This window comes from Rhamphochromis sp. 'chilingali', assembly GCF_963969265.1.
Source record: "Rhamphochromis sp. 'chilingali' genome assembly, chromosome: 9".
NCBI classification, from domain to species: Eukaryota; Metazoa; Chordata; class Actinopteri; order Cichliformes; family Cichlidae; genus Rhamphochromis; species Rhamphochromis sp. 'chilingali'.
Window position 1 is genome coordinate 71,835 of NC_137936.1, and position 15,548 is coordinate 87,382.

A 15,548-nucleotide genomic window follows, 5' to 3' on the forward strand; every position below is an offset into this window, starting at 1 on the left:
TTGTTTTTTTTTCTTGAATTATGTAATTATGTACCACATATGGTACAATTGTATATATATTTCATGTGAGCTTGTTCTTTTTTTTCTTTGTTCGGAAGAGAGCAGAGTGGGAGGTGAGGGTGGGGGAAAAGGGTTTCTATTACAACAGCATATTATTGGAAACTACCTTTGTATGTTGTTGGAAAAGTAATAAAAATATTAAAAAAAAAAAAACCCCAAAACAAACGTAATCAATAAAATACTAATAAAGTAACAGATACTGGGGCCCATTGCAAACATGTCCAAGCATAAAACCATCTTTCTCTCTCTTAGAGAAAGAAAACAATCCAAACCTCACTGATAAAATCAACCTAGTGTCAAGCAAAACACAAAAATCAACCAAAACTTCACCAGAAAGTTTTCCTCCCTCCCGGGACAATATTGTGCAGGAATACAGGCACCGTAACTCCTTCTTGCACTGACAAAAACATGTTGGATTTACTTGATTCAATAGTGGACACTGGTTGCACACAAAGGTTTTGCTTTGGCAGAAACTTAAACAACTGAGTTAAATCAACACAACCTTTTCATATTCAGTAAACCTGCATGTTATGTTCATAAAACACGATTGAAACATGTTCAGATGGAGTAAGTTGAGCTCCTGGAACATTTTAATCCTTCAATTGAAACTGAATGGGTCTACAACAACTACCATCCTCCTATCTCTATCCTGGTTGCAGCAGGGCTGGGAAATAACCCTGAAGTGATAGGTTACCAGGCAGGGTACACCCTGGACAGCTCACCAGTCTATCAGATAGAAACACACAGCCGTTTACATTCATGGATAATTTAGCCCAGGACCTTCTTACTGTGGAGCAACAGCACTAACCAGCATGCCAACAATGGAGGAAATACAGGAAAGCTATGATTTCCTGTATTTGAGGCAGAATTATTTTGTTCTTGCCCTTGACAGGTTAATCCACAATAAATAGCAACAGCATGCATGTGGTGTGTGTGTCGTTGTCTGCCTCTTATAACTCCAGTGATTTTCCTGTAGTTTGAAATCTTATGCGGTGTTGACACAATAATTTGTTGTAAACCAGGAAATTCCCAACTGTGGTAGAAAGCACAGCTTAGCCTTAGCAAATGTTCAAAGAAAAGTCGTCACTTCCTGATTTCTGCTTCACTGATAAATATTGTCACACTGGGGTTTTTGCAAATGATATCAGTGAGCACTGTGTGGCAGCTGGAGTCAGACAACTGAAGCTCCCACAATCAAGACCACAAACAGCTTTCAAAGGAGATTTGAAGCTTTTCTGGCAGCAAGCTTCATGATTTATGGGACTGGAACTGGAACAGAAACTACCTGATCACCAATGGTGAGCTGGCATGGAATTATTTTTATGACATTTTATCAAAGTTATAAATAAGCATGCCCATTAACACATAGTGAGTGAGCATGTTGTCTTCCCACGCAGTGAACAGCGGATGCTAATGTTTTTGTCACTTTTTACAGAGTCAAACTCAAAGTAAGGTCAGTGCTTCCACGCTTTAAACGCTGCACGCTCACACTCTCTCCACACTCGATAGATTATCCATTGTTCATCTGCACACAGCTGCGGTTTTAGTAACGCAGTAACGCAGCGTGCTTACGGGAAAGTAACAGTAATCTAATTACCTTTTTTGCAATAGTAATCCCTCACTTTACTCGTTTCTTGAAAAAAGTAATCGGATTACTGCCCATCTCTGGTTGGAGCTGTGCACTTGTGGGTTCCACCTTGTGTACACGTTTATCTTTGCTGTGTGTACTTGTACCTCTGAGTGGAAGCTGAACTCTTGAGTTCGAGTATCGAAGCATCAGCTGTGACGTTAAAGTCCAAACAGCTCGTTCATTTGACGTGCAAATGCACGAAGGTAACGCCGTTTTCATGTGGATGTGTCACTGAGACACTTTCCACATCCACAGCTCACAAAATGGGAAAACTATAGAAGTATAACAATGAAGAAGTTACTATGTTACGGGTCCCAAGGATGAAGACCTCGATGACAAATATGTTACCTGTAAAAGCAGGTGAAGAGCAGAGTAAGGAAGACACGATGCGTCTCTGCTTTCCTCCAGAACGTGTCTGAGTCTGATTTATTTCACACAAATAAATGCTATAAAACACTAAACATGAGCTTTCAATATACTGTTCAGCTGGTTCCTCATTCACATCAATTACATTTACTTATTTCACAACATCAGTGAAATATACTCTTTTTAACTGGTTCAGTTTCTCAAGTTCACACTTCTTTCCATAACAGCTACATCCTTTTATCATATCAATAAACACATCACATTGTCTTCTGCAGTGTCTTACTGGCTAAACAGTTCTATTCAATAACAGCATTGGTAAATACATTACATTTGTTCCCTCCAGTAATTTACTGGCAAAATCACTATTTAGTGCATCATGAAACACAGCTTGTTTAATCAACCCATGAATGCCTCTGTTAGCTACACAGAGTTGCTCAGAGTGCTTGTGTTACACTAGCTAATCTACTCAGTCACTTTAACAGAACTATTAACATTCACATCTCACAGAACTGATTTGATTGGAGCATTACAACACGTTTGCACAGAGCATAGGAGCGCACTGACTCTGCTTCACGAGCGCTCCACCTAACGAGCGGGCTCGCGGTGCGGTCGCGCGGGACACTCCTCTGGTTTTCTCCCGTGTTTACATATAAATAACTTTGGCGGACCGCCTTAACTCTCCCATTCACATTAACGTGGGTAACCATGGTGACAATAAACAACATTTTCGGTGCGAGCACCGTGTACCGACCTGTAAAAGCAGGTGAAGAGCAGAGTAAGGAAGACACGATGCGTCTCTGCTTTCCTCCAGAACGTGTCTGAGGAAGCAGCGGAAGGTGGGCTCCACTTACTGCACCCCGAAACCCCGGAGCAAGCACCAAAGTTCCGCCCTCACTGCTTTCTAACATAAAATGAATCCCTGTTACATGGATTTTCTATCCTCTTAAAGAAACTGAAAATAAATACATATAGCAATGAAAAATGTCCCGTTACATGAGTGTTTTACACAAAATAATATTAATGTGGTCATTCCCTCACAGGGGTGCCACAACTACACTGCTGTTTTGACAGAGACACAGTGTGTTTATCTAACTTGGCTGAAGCCAAAGTTCTCCAGACAAATTCAGTCTGTTTCTGCCAAGTGTGAACTCACTGGATGAGCGCCAGATACACAGAATCAAAAAGGGATAAATTAGTTTTCTTATGTCATGTTCCCGTCACAAACTGGCTCAAGGAGAGGGGAAGCAGGAGTCCACAGATGAAATGTTCCTATAAATAAAGTGGAATTTATTCAAACTTTACCAAAACTTCAACACATCAAATACAAGCAGTTCAGCAGGGAGTGGATGTGTGTTGCATGTGCCAGGTGGATGCAGAGAGAGGCCAGGGCCACGTTCAAACCTGAACACGCTGCACAGTGTTTTGTTCCATTTGTTAGGGATGAATGAAATGCTTCCTTGAAAGGATGTGTGCAGTCACCAGTGGGCGTGGAAGCATGTGCGCCCTCATTTGGTGGGTGTGCAAGAAAAGTCATCCTGTCACACAGCAATGCCTACATAAATCACACCACTCTGCTTAAAATAATAATGTTTAGTGAAGCAGGTGAAGCAAAGGGCTGCTTTTAATAGGCTGGGAGACCCAGGTGTGCTGCTTTAGCTGCTGAGCCTCTTATGACAGAACAGCGGAGAGTGGTAAGAAGGGAGGAGGGGGTCTGGCTGTGTTTGTGAACGATAGATGGTGTAACTCTGGGCATTTATCTATCAAAGAGACGCTATGCTGTAAGGACATTGAGCTGCTAGCGGTTAGCATGAGACCGTACTATCTACCACGAGAGTTTACACACGTGATTATGATAGCTGTGTATGTCCCGCCCTCTGCTAACGCTGCAGCAGCCTGTGAGGTCCTGCACACTGTAACCAGCAGACTCCAAACACAGCACCCTCAGGCCCTTTTCCTGATCTCTGGGGACTTTAAAGATGATGTAACCATTTAATTATGGTTACATAATTAATTATGTAATTAATTATGCAAAATGCAAAACGCTCAGCTGTGTCTCCAGTCAAAGCTCTGTAACTTCAGAGGTGATGTTCATATGTTGACTAATGGTTTTCTTTCATTTTTGATGTACTGCAGAATATTTGTATAAAATCCAGGCCAGGAAAATCTCCTTCATGTGTTTCTGTGTTTTGTCTTCAGCTACGTTGACACAAAGGCCTCTGCTGTGACGCTCACACCTTTGATAAAGTCTGGAGAGTGTCAGCTTCCTGTTTATAGATACAAAAATATGTAATGTTGTGAACTCTGGCCGCAGCAGCGCAAGAAAAAGGAGAATTACGGGAAGCACTCACAACAGGTAAAATCAAAATAACAAAGTAAAGTAGGATAAAATAAAAACCAACAAAAGAACAACACAATATACTTCCCCGTACTGTTACTGCTAACCTCTGTTAACCTAGTAACTCTTACCTTCTAACTGACAGCTGGTCAATAAACGAGCTCCATAAACGCTCCATATTCACCTTTACATGGAACATAAAGGGAAAAGAAGAAACACAGTGCTGTGTCAGCGTTAGACATATAGATATATCCTTGCTTTTAATACATTTGAAGGTGGGTGGGAGAGGTGCTTCTCCGCGTAGTCTACGGTCTCTTTGGGATCGCTAAAGCTTTTCCTCACATCACCATGGGTCACTAACAGCTTTGCAGGGTATAGCAGTCTGTACCTGACGCCGGTCATCCCACGTACACTGCAAATTATCTGGTGCTTGCCATGATTTAAAATCCTATTTTTAGACAGGCCAGATTATTTGTCTTGTTTTTAAAAAAAGATTTACTTGTTTCTAAGTCTGGATTTTAGATAATAAACTTAAATTGAGAATAACCATATAATTGTGTCTATATTAGTACAGAAATCCAGAAATGGGAAGAATAACTCTTAAAATAGCCTACATTAGGTCTCTCACCAGATGTCTCTCAAAATATCACTTGTTTCAAGATAGAGTGACAAACTCAATTTGCTTGATTTAGGAAATTCACAAAAGGCACCTGTTGAAAATATGATTTATTCAAAATCATGTCTGACTTCAAAGTTGTACATATAAGGGAAAAAAATTAACCACAATTTATGATACAAATCACATTTCAAAGACAGCTGTTTGTCCCAGCATGCCAGCATTATGTGGTACAACATTGACATTGGTTTAGCGAACATTTAATGACTGTCAACTGATATCATCACAAACTACACTAAGCCAATACTTGGTGCAACCCTAATCTTAAGGGTGATTTCTATGGGAAATAATATCAGAAAGACTGTATTTGATTGGCACAAACACACTGTCCCTAAAACTAATAGAAAAGTATGAAGTATAATCAATGAGCTCATGGGCTAATTCTGTAGCTTGAGCAACAATGGGCACAGTTACTTCATATGCCAATAAGTCTTCATTTAAATTCAAAGTTTCATAGCGTTGGTACTCAAAAGCAATAAAAGATGAGTCAATCAAAAAGATATCCTTTATCAGTCCAAACACAGGGAAAGTGCCATCCACATCTGCAATAATCATGGACTTCCCAGCAATGTATTTATTGCCATTTAGAACATACCATTTCACTGAGACAACAGACTGCATGACATCTATTCCAAAAAATTCTTTAATTTTTTTCCTAACATGTTCATTATTTTTAACAGCTGATACTGGCCCGAATTCCTTTTCTTTTGCAAAAATAGGATGTTCAGTGCCTATTTCATTTTGACAACACTCAAGAAATTGATTGTGGTTTGCAAGGGATTTACAAACATTTTTAAAATTTAACTTAGAAGCCCACTGTTTAAAATAGGAGTGCTTTGCCTCAAAGCGCATGCACATACTCCTTATTAAAGGTCCAAGGGATAAGATTTGACTGGGAAGATGCAACATATAATGTTGCTTAGGTATTATATTGGCTTCGGGAAAAAGTTGCTTGAACTGATACAGGTGTTCTTCAATCATACTTCTCAGTTGCAATACAGTTTGTAAAGAAATAATGGGAGCAAGAACTATTTGAACTATCATAATTAACTTTCTAATAAATACAACATACTCACTCTCCACACCATACAAAAGAAAAAGTAATATTTTTAAAAGAATTAGCATCTGTCCACAAGACTGTTTCAATTTGTTGTCGTTAGCCACTAAAGTGCCAAAGGTAATAGGACATGGTTTATCCCGTATTTCAAGAGGTGAGTAAGGAAAATTTTGAATGTCTGAATTAAACTTGTCTAATTCCAATTGTCCTGAGAGAATTAGGTGTTTTAATACAAATTTAACTTCCATTGATGCAACACCTTCAAAAATAACATGCATTATGTCCTGTGGAGTTTGTTTGATCAGGTCAAATGCAGGAACATCAACTAGTCTGCTTCTTCTATTAATTCCATAAGTAGTTTTGAGGGACGCTTTCAATAAATCTGTGCTTGCTTTATCTATTTCAAAACACTGCCTCATATGTTTCTCCAGAGTTCTTTGAACAAACTTCTTCTCCTCAAAAACACTTTGCATATCATCAAAGTTGCATTCACAGTGTCTACATTTGCTATAAGCAAAACCAATCCCTTCTTTAAAGCCAGCAATCTCATGCTGGGCTAGCGTGTCTCCGCAAATGGCTATAACAGCACCAAACAATTCAATTTCACCATTTGACATTTCAATCCTTACACCATTGTAAAGCAGTGATAGATCTTGAAGTATTCTTTTCAGTACAACATCAATACCCCACTGAGAAATGTCATTTGCTTTAGCAATAGCAAGAAGTCGTATTGCAGTTAACTTTGACCTAAATTTTGGATCAATATTTCCTAAAGTATAATAAAACATGACCAATTTGTTTGCAGAAGCATGGGACCCTAAGGGGTTACATATTTCAATTTCATCTGTGTACAGTATTAATTGCAATGCATTTGGCCTCTGAGAAAACAAGGGGTGAGATGTAAAGAGGGACCCGTCTCTAAAATCATAGAAGAATCCCTCTCTGCTTCTTTGTGGTGCAGTGTTCAACATGGTAAAGATTCTCTCATTAGTCATTAACTGCTTTAGACTTTCAATTAATGGTACATAGTAAAAACTTTTGTTCCTTATGGACATGACCCTTGAAAGACCTTGCTTTACCCAACATATCTTCTGGGATACTACTACTTCCTCTGCGTTGACTGGACAGAACATTTCCCCTATGGCTCTACTCTGTCCATATGCAATGGTGGAGAAAGGATCCATGAATTTATCAAATGTAGCCAAAGCCTCATCTTGAAGCTGAGTGGTTCCCTCGGCATTATCTTCAAACACTGTCTTCATTCTTTCCTTGAGCGTATCCAAAAGAACAGCCTGATACTGTTGCACTCCTGAGATGATATGTTTGACCGTTCTCTGTGAAAACATTTGAAACAAAAGTAACTTATTCTGCATTTATATAAAAAAATAATAATTCTGAATTCCATTATGAACAAGTAAGACATTGATTGCCTTATGTAATGTATTGATCCATTAAGACTATAACATACCTGTGATAAGTGGCACTGTTCTTGAACACTGATAGCAAAAGCTGCAGCAGATCTGGTAATATCATGTCTGGTAAAGGATGTTGTAGCAACAGCTTCTTCCTTTAGAGCAGAAAAACAAAGTTACTCCAAACTCCTGGCCAATTATAGAAATTCTTACATAACAGGTATAATCAGTTACACCTAATGATTGGTCCACTAAAAAACAAAGTGCATGACAGTGACTAGTGTTACAGTTGTGAATATTCAATATAATATAAGATAATATAATATTCATTCTTTGGAATAAAGAAAAAAGAAATGGAAAAGAAATCAAAGACAAAGAAACAATAAAAAAGGGGTTGTCCATTGTTTTGATGAGGCTAGGGATTGGATTCATGAGAATAAGATTTTATCTTTTTAAATAATGAATTTTTGTTCGCACTTAGATATTAGTTTCTTTACATGTTTGTTGTATTTATTAAATTATTTATGTATTTTTAAATCACGTAATTTAGATTTGCACTTAGAATTTATGTTAGTATTAGTATATGGATATATTTTATTGTATGCATTTATTAATTAATTTAATTTTCAAGAAAATCATTCTTATCCATGTTTTGGCAGTATTTCTGGCCAACAGATTTTTTTACAGTGCTTCCAAATACTCTGTGTCTTACCTGAAACCGTATTCACCACTTATAATTCTTCCTACGAGATACCCAAATTGCTGCCACATTGAACGATTTAAGCGCGCTGAGAGTGTCTTTGATGCAAACTTCACCAGGAGACATGCCAGCCGCAGAGTGTGTGCCTTCTCCGGCTGCAGCATAGCCTGTACTATCTACACTGAACTGCTATTCTGTTTATTTATTTTTTATTTCATCCTGCAGGATGAAATTGTGATTTAAAATCCAACCATAGTGGAAATCGCTTGTAACAGTTTGAAGAACAATATCTAGCGATATAATATCGCGAGATCTCGTTAAATTTCTCTTGATTAAAAATGGAGAAAAGGATTAAAAGTAATATAGGACCAAATACGAGGAGTTAGACATAGCTAAATTTGTCATCAGAAGCCACACTACATTTTATTTAGTTTAACACTTACCGTGATCGGGCTGTCAACAACCTGAGGCTCCTGCACTTCAGCCAAAGATCCACCAGTTGATATTTCCACGGTGCTGGTTGTTGTTGCAGTACTACAGTTGGCAAAGACTGAAACACCAAAATTTTCCGATCCTAAAGAGTGGGATGTTGGGGGGATCCTCCATCCTCTTGGTGGGCTTCCATTCGTCAAATACAGAGGGTGCGTCCGTTTAATGTGGCGAAAGAATGAGTTAAAAACTCTGAAATCTTGTTCACAGCCATCTATTCCACAGTAAACCCAAAAATCCTGCCTTCGACCATGAGCTGCATTTATGTGGCTAAGGAGCACCTTCAGAGTTAAAGAAACAAAGATAAAACAGATCATACATCTCCAGAGCGCCATGGTGAACTGTTTTCGCGCTGTAGCAATGCAGCTTTACTTTACCGCTCTCCACTGAAGGCCACAGATGAGAGTGTGGGACCATGGGAAAGGTAGGCGATTTTAAAAATATATGTATCCTTAATTATCCAATTTTTCAGGTTTAAATTACATCAGTTATATTTATTTTTAGGCAATAAGTGTTTAAGACTGAATTTATATTTTTATTTTCTTTTTTTTTACTTAAAAAAATTTAAATATAAATAATTTTCTGCATGCGCATTCTCAGTTCCTGTCGTGATGTTACTTTCACGTGGGACAAACTCTTTTCCCCTGCTTTGTTCACCATCAGGACCGTTACGAAGATCAAAATTATTTATCTAAACAAAGCGAACAGTAATTTAAGGTTGGTAACATTAAGTTGATTTGAAAAATACTATGGTACAATGGTGTTATTAAGATAAAGTCGTGTTTTGTGAGGGCTGCTGCTAGTTAGCAATCTAGCTAATGTGTTAACTTTAGCTAAATGATCTTATTTAAGCTGTAGGATATTTCCAGGTACTGTGGGTGGAGGCTTTGGAACAAACTAGAGAACTGCTGTCACGGCATGGACAAGTTTGATGATGCCATACTGTCTGTGTTGCAGGGTAAGTCTTATTTTTCAGTTATTTTGGTACGTTAGCTAAGCAGCCTTAGCATCTGTTAGCATCATTTCTGAAACTTAGAGCTAGGATTGTACTCTACTCTGAACTTTATCCACATTATAGCCTTGAGCTGTCTTTGCCTAAATAGACTTGGAACATCATTCTTGAAGACACCCAAAAATAGTTTTATTGCATTCCCAAATATTTGATAAACTGTTTTAAGTTTGACATTTTATCCTGTTAATATTACTTATTGCTAAAATACATTTACTGACAAAAAATGACCTCAATATGTTATAAGCCACGCCCAGGAAAAGAGAAATAAATATCACTTTTGAAGTTGTTTTTCTCTTTTACAGCTGCGAATATTGATGAGGAAACTTTGAGAAGCTTTACCCGGGATGACCTAAAGGATCTTTTTCCGGGCCATGAAAATTTCTTCCGTAGAAAGAAGATTTGGGATTTTATCAGCCAAAAGGTAAATACACATTATACCACTAAGAAGATGATTACTGTCCATATTGTCTAGCATTAATTTGCCTAATTGTGTATTTTTGTTTATATCCCACAACTGTTATAGTTTAAGAGTACTGACCAAGATGCCAACACTTTCCATCGAAGCGAGAGTAACCCCTTAGGCTTTGATGTGTCACAATGTCAGCCTCAAACTTCCACTCCCATTTCCTACACTGCGGACAAAAAAATGAAAATGCCAGACCCACCAGAGTATGTGGTGTATACAGATTCAGAGTTGGACATGGTGCGCAGTCAGTACTTTGCATTGCTCCACAGTGGAAAGGAAAAGGACTGTAAGATGTCGAAGGAGCTCTGTTGCAGACTTGTAAGGAACACAGTCACCAGCATGGTTGCAATCCTCCGTGCTAGTCCCATGGGGAAAGAAGTAACATACCCCTCCAAACTCGAAATGAGAGCAATGTCACAGAAGATTGTCGACTATTACCCCATGTTACGTGATGCTGACACACACATGCCATACGTAAGTCATTCTTTACCCACTACAATATCTAAAATTGAGTGAGATAATAAAAGGATGTACAAAAATATATTATTTTACCACAGCTGACCATCTACACCAAACTGTACAAACGACTCCAAAATATGAAGTCTCCAAGGAAGAGGCAGGGCTCCATGCCACAACGAGGCAGGCCCAGGAAGACTCTTTTCAGCTCAGATGACACAGACAATGGGACTGAAGGTGACCTAAGTGGTGAAGCAAGTGGTTCAAGTGACTATACCATACTTCTTGAGAGCAATGATGACCTCAGCGAGGATAACTCAAATGCAGGTGTGTACTTTGGTCTGCTGTACTAATGACTTTTGGACATCTAAAACTTCAAAGAGACCACCCATTCTGTTCATCTTCTGTTTTTTCCTCAGAGAAAGAATCCCAATTGCCGCTACCCTCCACTGTACCAACTACGTCAAACAATACTACGCTGGCTTTACCACTATTATTCAAGTCAGCCTCATGCTCTGCACCCAGGCCTGATATAGGTCCTTCAACTGCACCTCCAGATGATGTTGTTGGTAAGTCCACCATCACCCTTATCTACCTCTCAGTCTGACTGTTCCTATTACAGCTCTTTCCAAAATATGGTTGAAGCAATGAACCCCGTTCTAAGTGTTTATTCCATAAATCATAGTGGTTTGGCATTAACTCGAGTTGGTGTGTAAAATCAACATATGATAGATCCCTCATTCCAGTTTGCCAGTTAACCATAGTAAGTATTTTAACATTTTGTGTTGTAATGGGTGTTACTCAGTGCTGATTATTTACACATGTAAATCCTCATGCTGGTCACATCTATCATGCCTTATCACAGTGTTTCTGTCATAGATCAAATTACCTAAAATATTTTTATCCATCAGCTCATAATCACTGTTCACACTGATGTGAACGATATACACAGTAAACAACCTTTACCTTATTTTCACCACAGTTTTATTCACGGGCATCTTAAACTTTCGTTTTAATATTTGATTCTGTTCAAACTAACAATTAACATAAATCCATGATCATTATAAGAAAAGGACACAAAGGGAAATGATCAGGACATATAGGGTCAGTTCATTACTCAAACATATTTAACCTAAACATTAATTCTCATAAATATTATACTTAAAAACAACCATGCAACCTTACTAGAAATGACTGATTAGAAAAATCTGAATTTTGTGAAGTCTAGTTACACCATGTCTTACAATTGCTCTTTGCTTTCCCTAGCAGACCATGACAGCCTGAAGATGCAGGCAAGACATTACAAAACCTTGAGCAACATGTACAGGAAACCCAATGCAAAACCCAACCAAAGTGACGTTGCTCAAATTTTGGACCTGGAGTTTGAGGCCAGACGAGCTTTTATTGACGCAGATGTTACAAGGGAAGAAGACAGGCCTAGAAAAATACTTGAAGCATACCCGTGCTTCAAAGACATACGAAATGTAAGTTCAACTACCTTCAGTTAAATTTCTTTGCTTTCTCTGGATAGGTTTAGTTAGTTCTTGACTAACTGAGCACAACTTTGTCATAGGCGATGGATGAACTGCGTCGCATCATTGGTGGCTCCAACTGCAAATACAAAGATCAAATGAAGGGTCGATGGGCAGAGTTTTGTTCGAAGGTGCAGTTCTATGGCATTTGGAAGAAGGTCCTGAAACCTCCTCTCCCCTTGGATGTACGTGGAGGTAAGTGGCCTTTGCATACATTAAATCCATACATCAGATATGTTCGGATTGCTTTGTTGAGATACTTTTCTCCGTTCACAGTGGATTTTACTGTCACTCTCTTCAATGCACTTCCATCTCTTTTTCCTTCAAAAACTACACCACCAAAGCGGCTGGGAAGTGCCAGTGAGGCTCTCCTTCATATCCTCAAGGTGCGAACAGCTGCAATACCAGCCACTGTAACTTGTACTCCATTTACTTGTATTGTTATTATTAATATTATTATTTTGCTTTTCCTGCTTAATAAGAGTGGATTGAAGTTCAATTCAGCAGGGATTAAATTACTCCTTAGTCAGGATTTCTTAATTGTTATTCAAAACCTACTCCAGAGAGGCAGCACAGAGCAAAAGCACATTGCAGTTAGGATACAAGTAGAAGCAGTGAAATGATATATTTAAAAAGGCCTTCAAAAACTAGAATATGTAACAAAGTTAAAAGAAATAGTTTTAAAAAACAAATGAGAAAAAAAGCACAAATAGACATGATAAAAATGCTGCAAACTAGAGAAAATTCATGCTCAGAATTAATACATAGCAAAATCTCCAGTGTTAAATTAACACTTTTGACAGTGTTATATGTTTAAAAGTAACCTAGTCAGTTTTGAAGATTAACAAAGGCTAACACTGAGCAGTGCTGATTTTCTAACACAGGAAAATAAATCAAAATGTTAGAAATATTCCAGTGTTAGAAAATCAGCACTGCTCAGTGTTAGCCTTTGTTAATCTTCAAAACTGACTAGGTTACTTTTAAACATATAACACTGTCAAAGTGTTAATTTAACACTCAACAGTGTTGTATTTAACACTCAGAGGTGTGGACCCATATAGACACTCTCTAGTGTTAATTTAACACTGGAGATTTTGTTGTGTACATTTCCAAAATTTCATATTCATGATATTTTATATTTATTTCTTCTATTCCAACAGTAAATCAGTTGGAGCATTCTAAACTGTTGATATTGCTTTTTGTGTCTTAAGCTGTTTGGATGCACAGCAACCCTTTCATTTAAAATCTTGAAGAATTTGTCCTTTTTTTGTGCTTTTCTAGCCGGGTGAAGATGCAATGCTATACCTGGAGAAGCGGCCTCTCTTTTCCCCAGTGCTGCTTTTTGATGGAACAACCAGCATTGTTGCTGTAGGAAACATACCAGTGACCACTCTCCCCTTGGAGGATTTCTGGGAAGGAATGTTGGTGTTGATGGCATATTACTACACCTTGCACTTAACATACCCAAAATGTGTTGCAACGGTCCTCTCTGTCATACAAACTGAGGTAATCACTGATGCCATCCATGATCAAGATGCCACTAGTGCATATAAGAAAGCAATAGCTGAGTGGAAGTCGTTCTTTGAGAAATAGGTGAATACCAAGCAGGATTTTATCAGGTCATTTGCAGTTTGTTTAGTTTTGTAGTACGTTTGTACAACTTTGTTCCTAATTTGCCTAGCAATGTCCTGAGAAACGGCTTTACTTATAATGCTTTACAAATGAAAGTTGTTGTTTTTTCTTAGTGACACTTTACCTGAGGCATGTAAAGTTTTAAGTCAGTAATGCCATTATTTACAACATTGTGAGACTATGTGACTGTCACAAAAGTTTAAGGCCAAAAATGTAATTTCTTTTCTCTGTTTAGGCCTTTTAAAGGGTTGATTTAGACTTTTAGGGATTGTGCAGCAGCCCTATATTGTTTAAAAAAAGGATTTTGTTCTCATGAGAGAAATAAATGTTGACATATATCACTCTTGTCCTGGTTGTGATTTCAGTAGAAGCCAAGGAGTATTCTAGGAAAAAGGTCTGTTTTAAGGTTTTTTTTGCCTGGATTTAATATCGATTTGGCTCTATTTTAAGATAAGCCAACCTGAATCAAGAAACAAATTAATCATACTTCACTAATATTGAGTAGTTTTTCATAGTATTAGAACTATTTTTCTCGTTGCAGTGCATTCATTTGCTGCAAGTAAGAATTCAAAACATAAAAAAAAGACTGTAATTTAGCATATTTAACTTACTTTTGGGACTTGATATCAAGTAATTTTATCTTAAATTGAGCTTTTTAAAGCTTATTTTAACCCTCTTCAATTCTCAAATGTGTTCTTTTATTTCTGGATTAAAAAATCTTATTTCAAGATTTCTTATTAAGTAAAATAAACTTGCTGCATGGACAGATAATTTCACTTGTTTTCAGTGCTTTTTTGTATCAAATGTAGTATTTATTTCCTAAATATAGACTAGCCATTTTTGCAGTGTAGTCTTCCTCTCATATTTGCAAATGCGGCTCTGCGTTTCCAACAGAGGGAGGGAAATCTGGGAGGATGTTTATTTTAAAAACCCTTATACATCAGGTTCTTGTTCTCTGCAGCTTTCAGCAGAATTTCCTCACCAATGTGGTAGTAGTGCAATCTCAAGATGATGGGCCGAGGAAGATGACTTTGTTTGGGACGCTGGCGATTCACTCTATGTGCTCGATCGATGAGTGGCTTCTCCTCGAGAGATAGGGCCTCTGCCAACAGGTGTGAACCAACTCAGTCATCTTGGGTCCCTCTGTGCCTTCTGGTATTCCTGCAGTTCTTAAATTATTCCTCCTGGAGTGCCTCAAGAGCTCCACATCTCTCATCTAACTTCTTTACCTCCGCAGACAAACGCTCCACAGTGGCCTGGAGAGTGGCGATGGTGTCAGAGTGGTTCGAGGCACAGTCCTGCAGTTCAGTCAAAGTGTTATCATGCCTGGCCACGTCGCTTTTTATGTCCGAAATTGAGGGCTGGATGCTCTGGTTCAAGGATGATATCTCGCCTCCTATGGTGGTAGAAATCTCTAATATGCAAGTGTCCAGTGCTAGTTAGTTAGTTCTAGTTCTAGTGGTTAGTGGGGCTTTATTTGATGATTCTAGTGTGTGTTACATTGTTGTCATATTGTTGAGTCGCAGAGCTGCACAGTGTTACAGTTTCTGTAGAGTCTGGTATAAGGAACTCAGATCCCTCTGTGAATAATGTTCACTGAAACTGATCTGTAGTTAATGAACTAGTCAGGATTTACACTAGAGAATGTTTCTGCCATTACATGGCCTGTATTTGTAGAGCGCTTTACTCGTCCCTAAGGACCCCAAAGTGCTTTACACATCCAGT

The 15,548-nt window shown here is 38.3% G+C and overlaps 1 protein-coding gene and 1 long non-coding RNA gene across 2 annotated transcripts; one reads left to right on the forward strand and one right to left on the reverse strand.

The window, feature by feature from the left end:
- Positions 1-4,873: 4,873 nt before the first annotated feature.
- LOC308401977 lies at positions 4,874-8,809 on the reverse strand. The gene is made up of 3 exons (XR_013972666.1): positions 8,680-8,809; positions 7,593-7,691; positions 4,874-7,458 (listed from the first exon to the last, which is right to left on the reverse strand). It is a non-coding gene; the product is annotated as an uncharacterized lncRNA (long non-coding RNA).
- Positions 8,810-9,037: 228 nt separating this feature from the next.
- Positions 9,038-14,408, forward strand: LOC308401976 (uncharacterized protein). The gene is made up of 10 exons (XM_080890457.1): positions 9,038-9,149; positions 9,595-9,683; positions 10,040-10,158; positions 10,261-10,677; positions 10,761-10,986; positions 11,079-11,228; positions 11,926-12,143; positions 12,233-12,386; positions 12,468-12,577; positions 13,473-14,408. Exons 2-10 carry the CDS (start codon positions 9,644-9,646, stop codon positions 13,782-13,784), a joined length of 1,746 nt encoding a protein of 581 aa, XP_080746583.1. The 5' UTR covers positions 9,038-9,149; positions 9,595-9,643; the 3' UTR covers positions 13,785-14,408.
- Positions 14,409-15,548: the final 1,140 nt, after the last annotated feature.

Coding starts and splice junctions, on each gene's coding strand:
- LOC308401976 (XM_080890457.1), top strand. CDS start 9,644: ATGGACAAGTTTGATGATGCCATACTGTCTGTGTTGCAGG. Junction 10,987..11,078: donor CGAGGATAACTCAAATGCAG/GTGTGTACTTTG, acceptor TTTTTTCCTCAG/AGAAAGAATCCCAATTGCCG. Junction 12,387..12,467: donor CCCCTTGGATGTACGTGGAG/GTAAGTGGCCTT, acceptor CTCCGTTCACAG/TGGATTTTACTGTCACTCTC.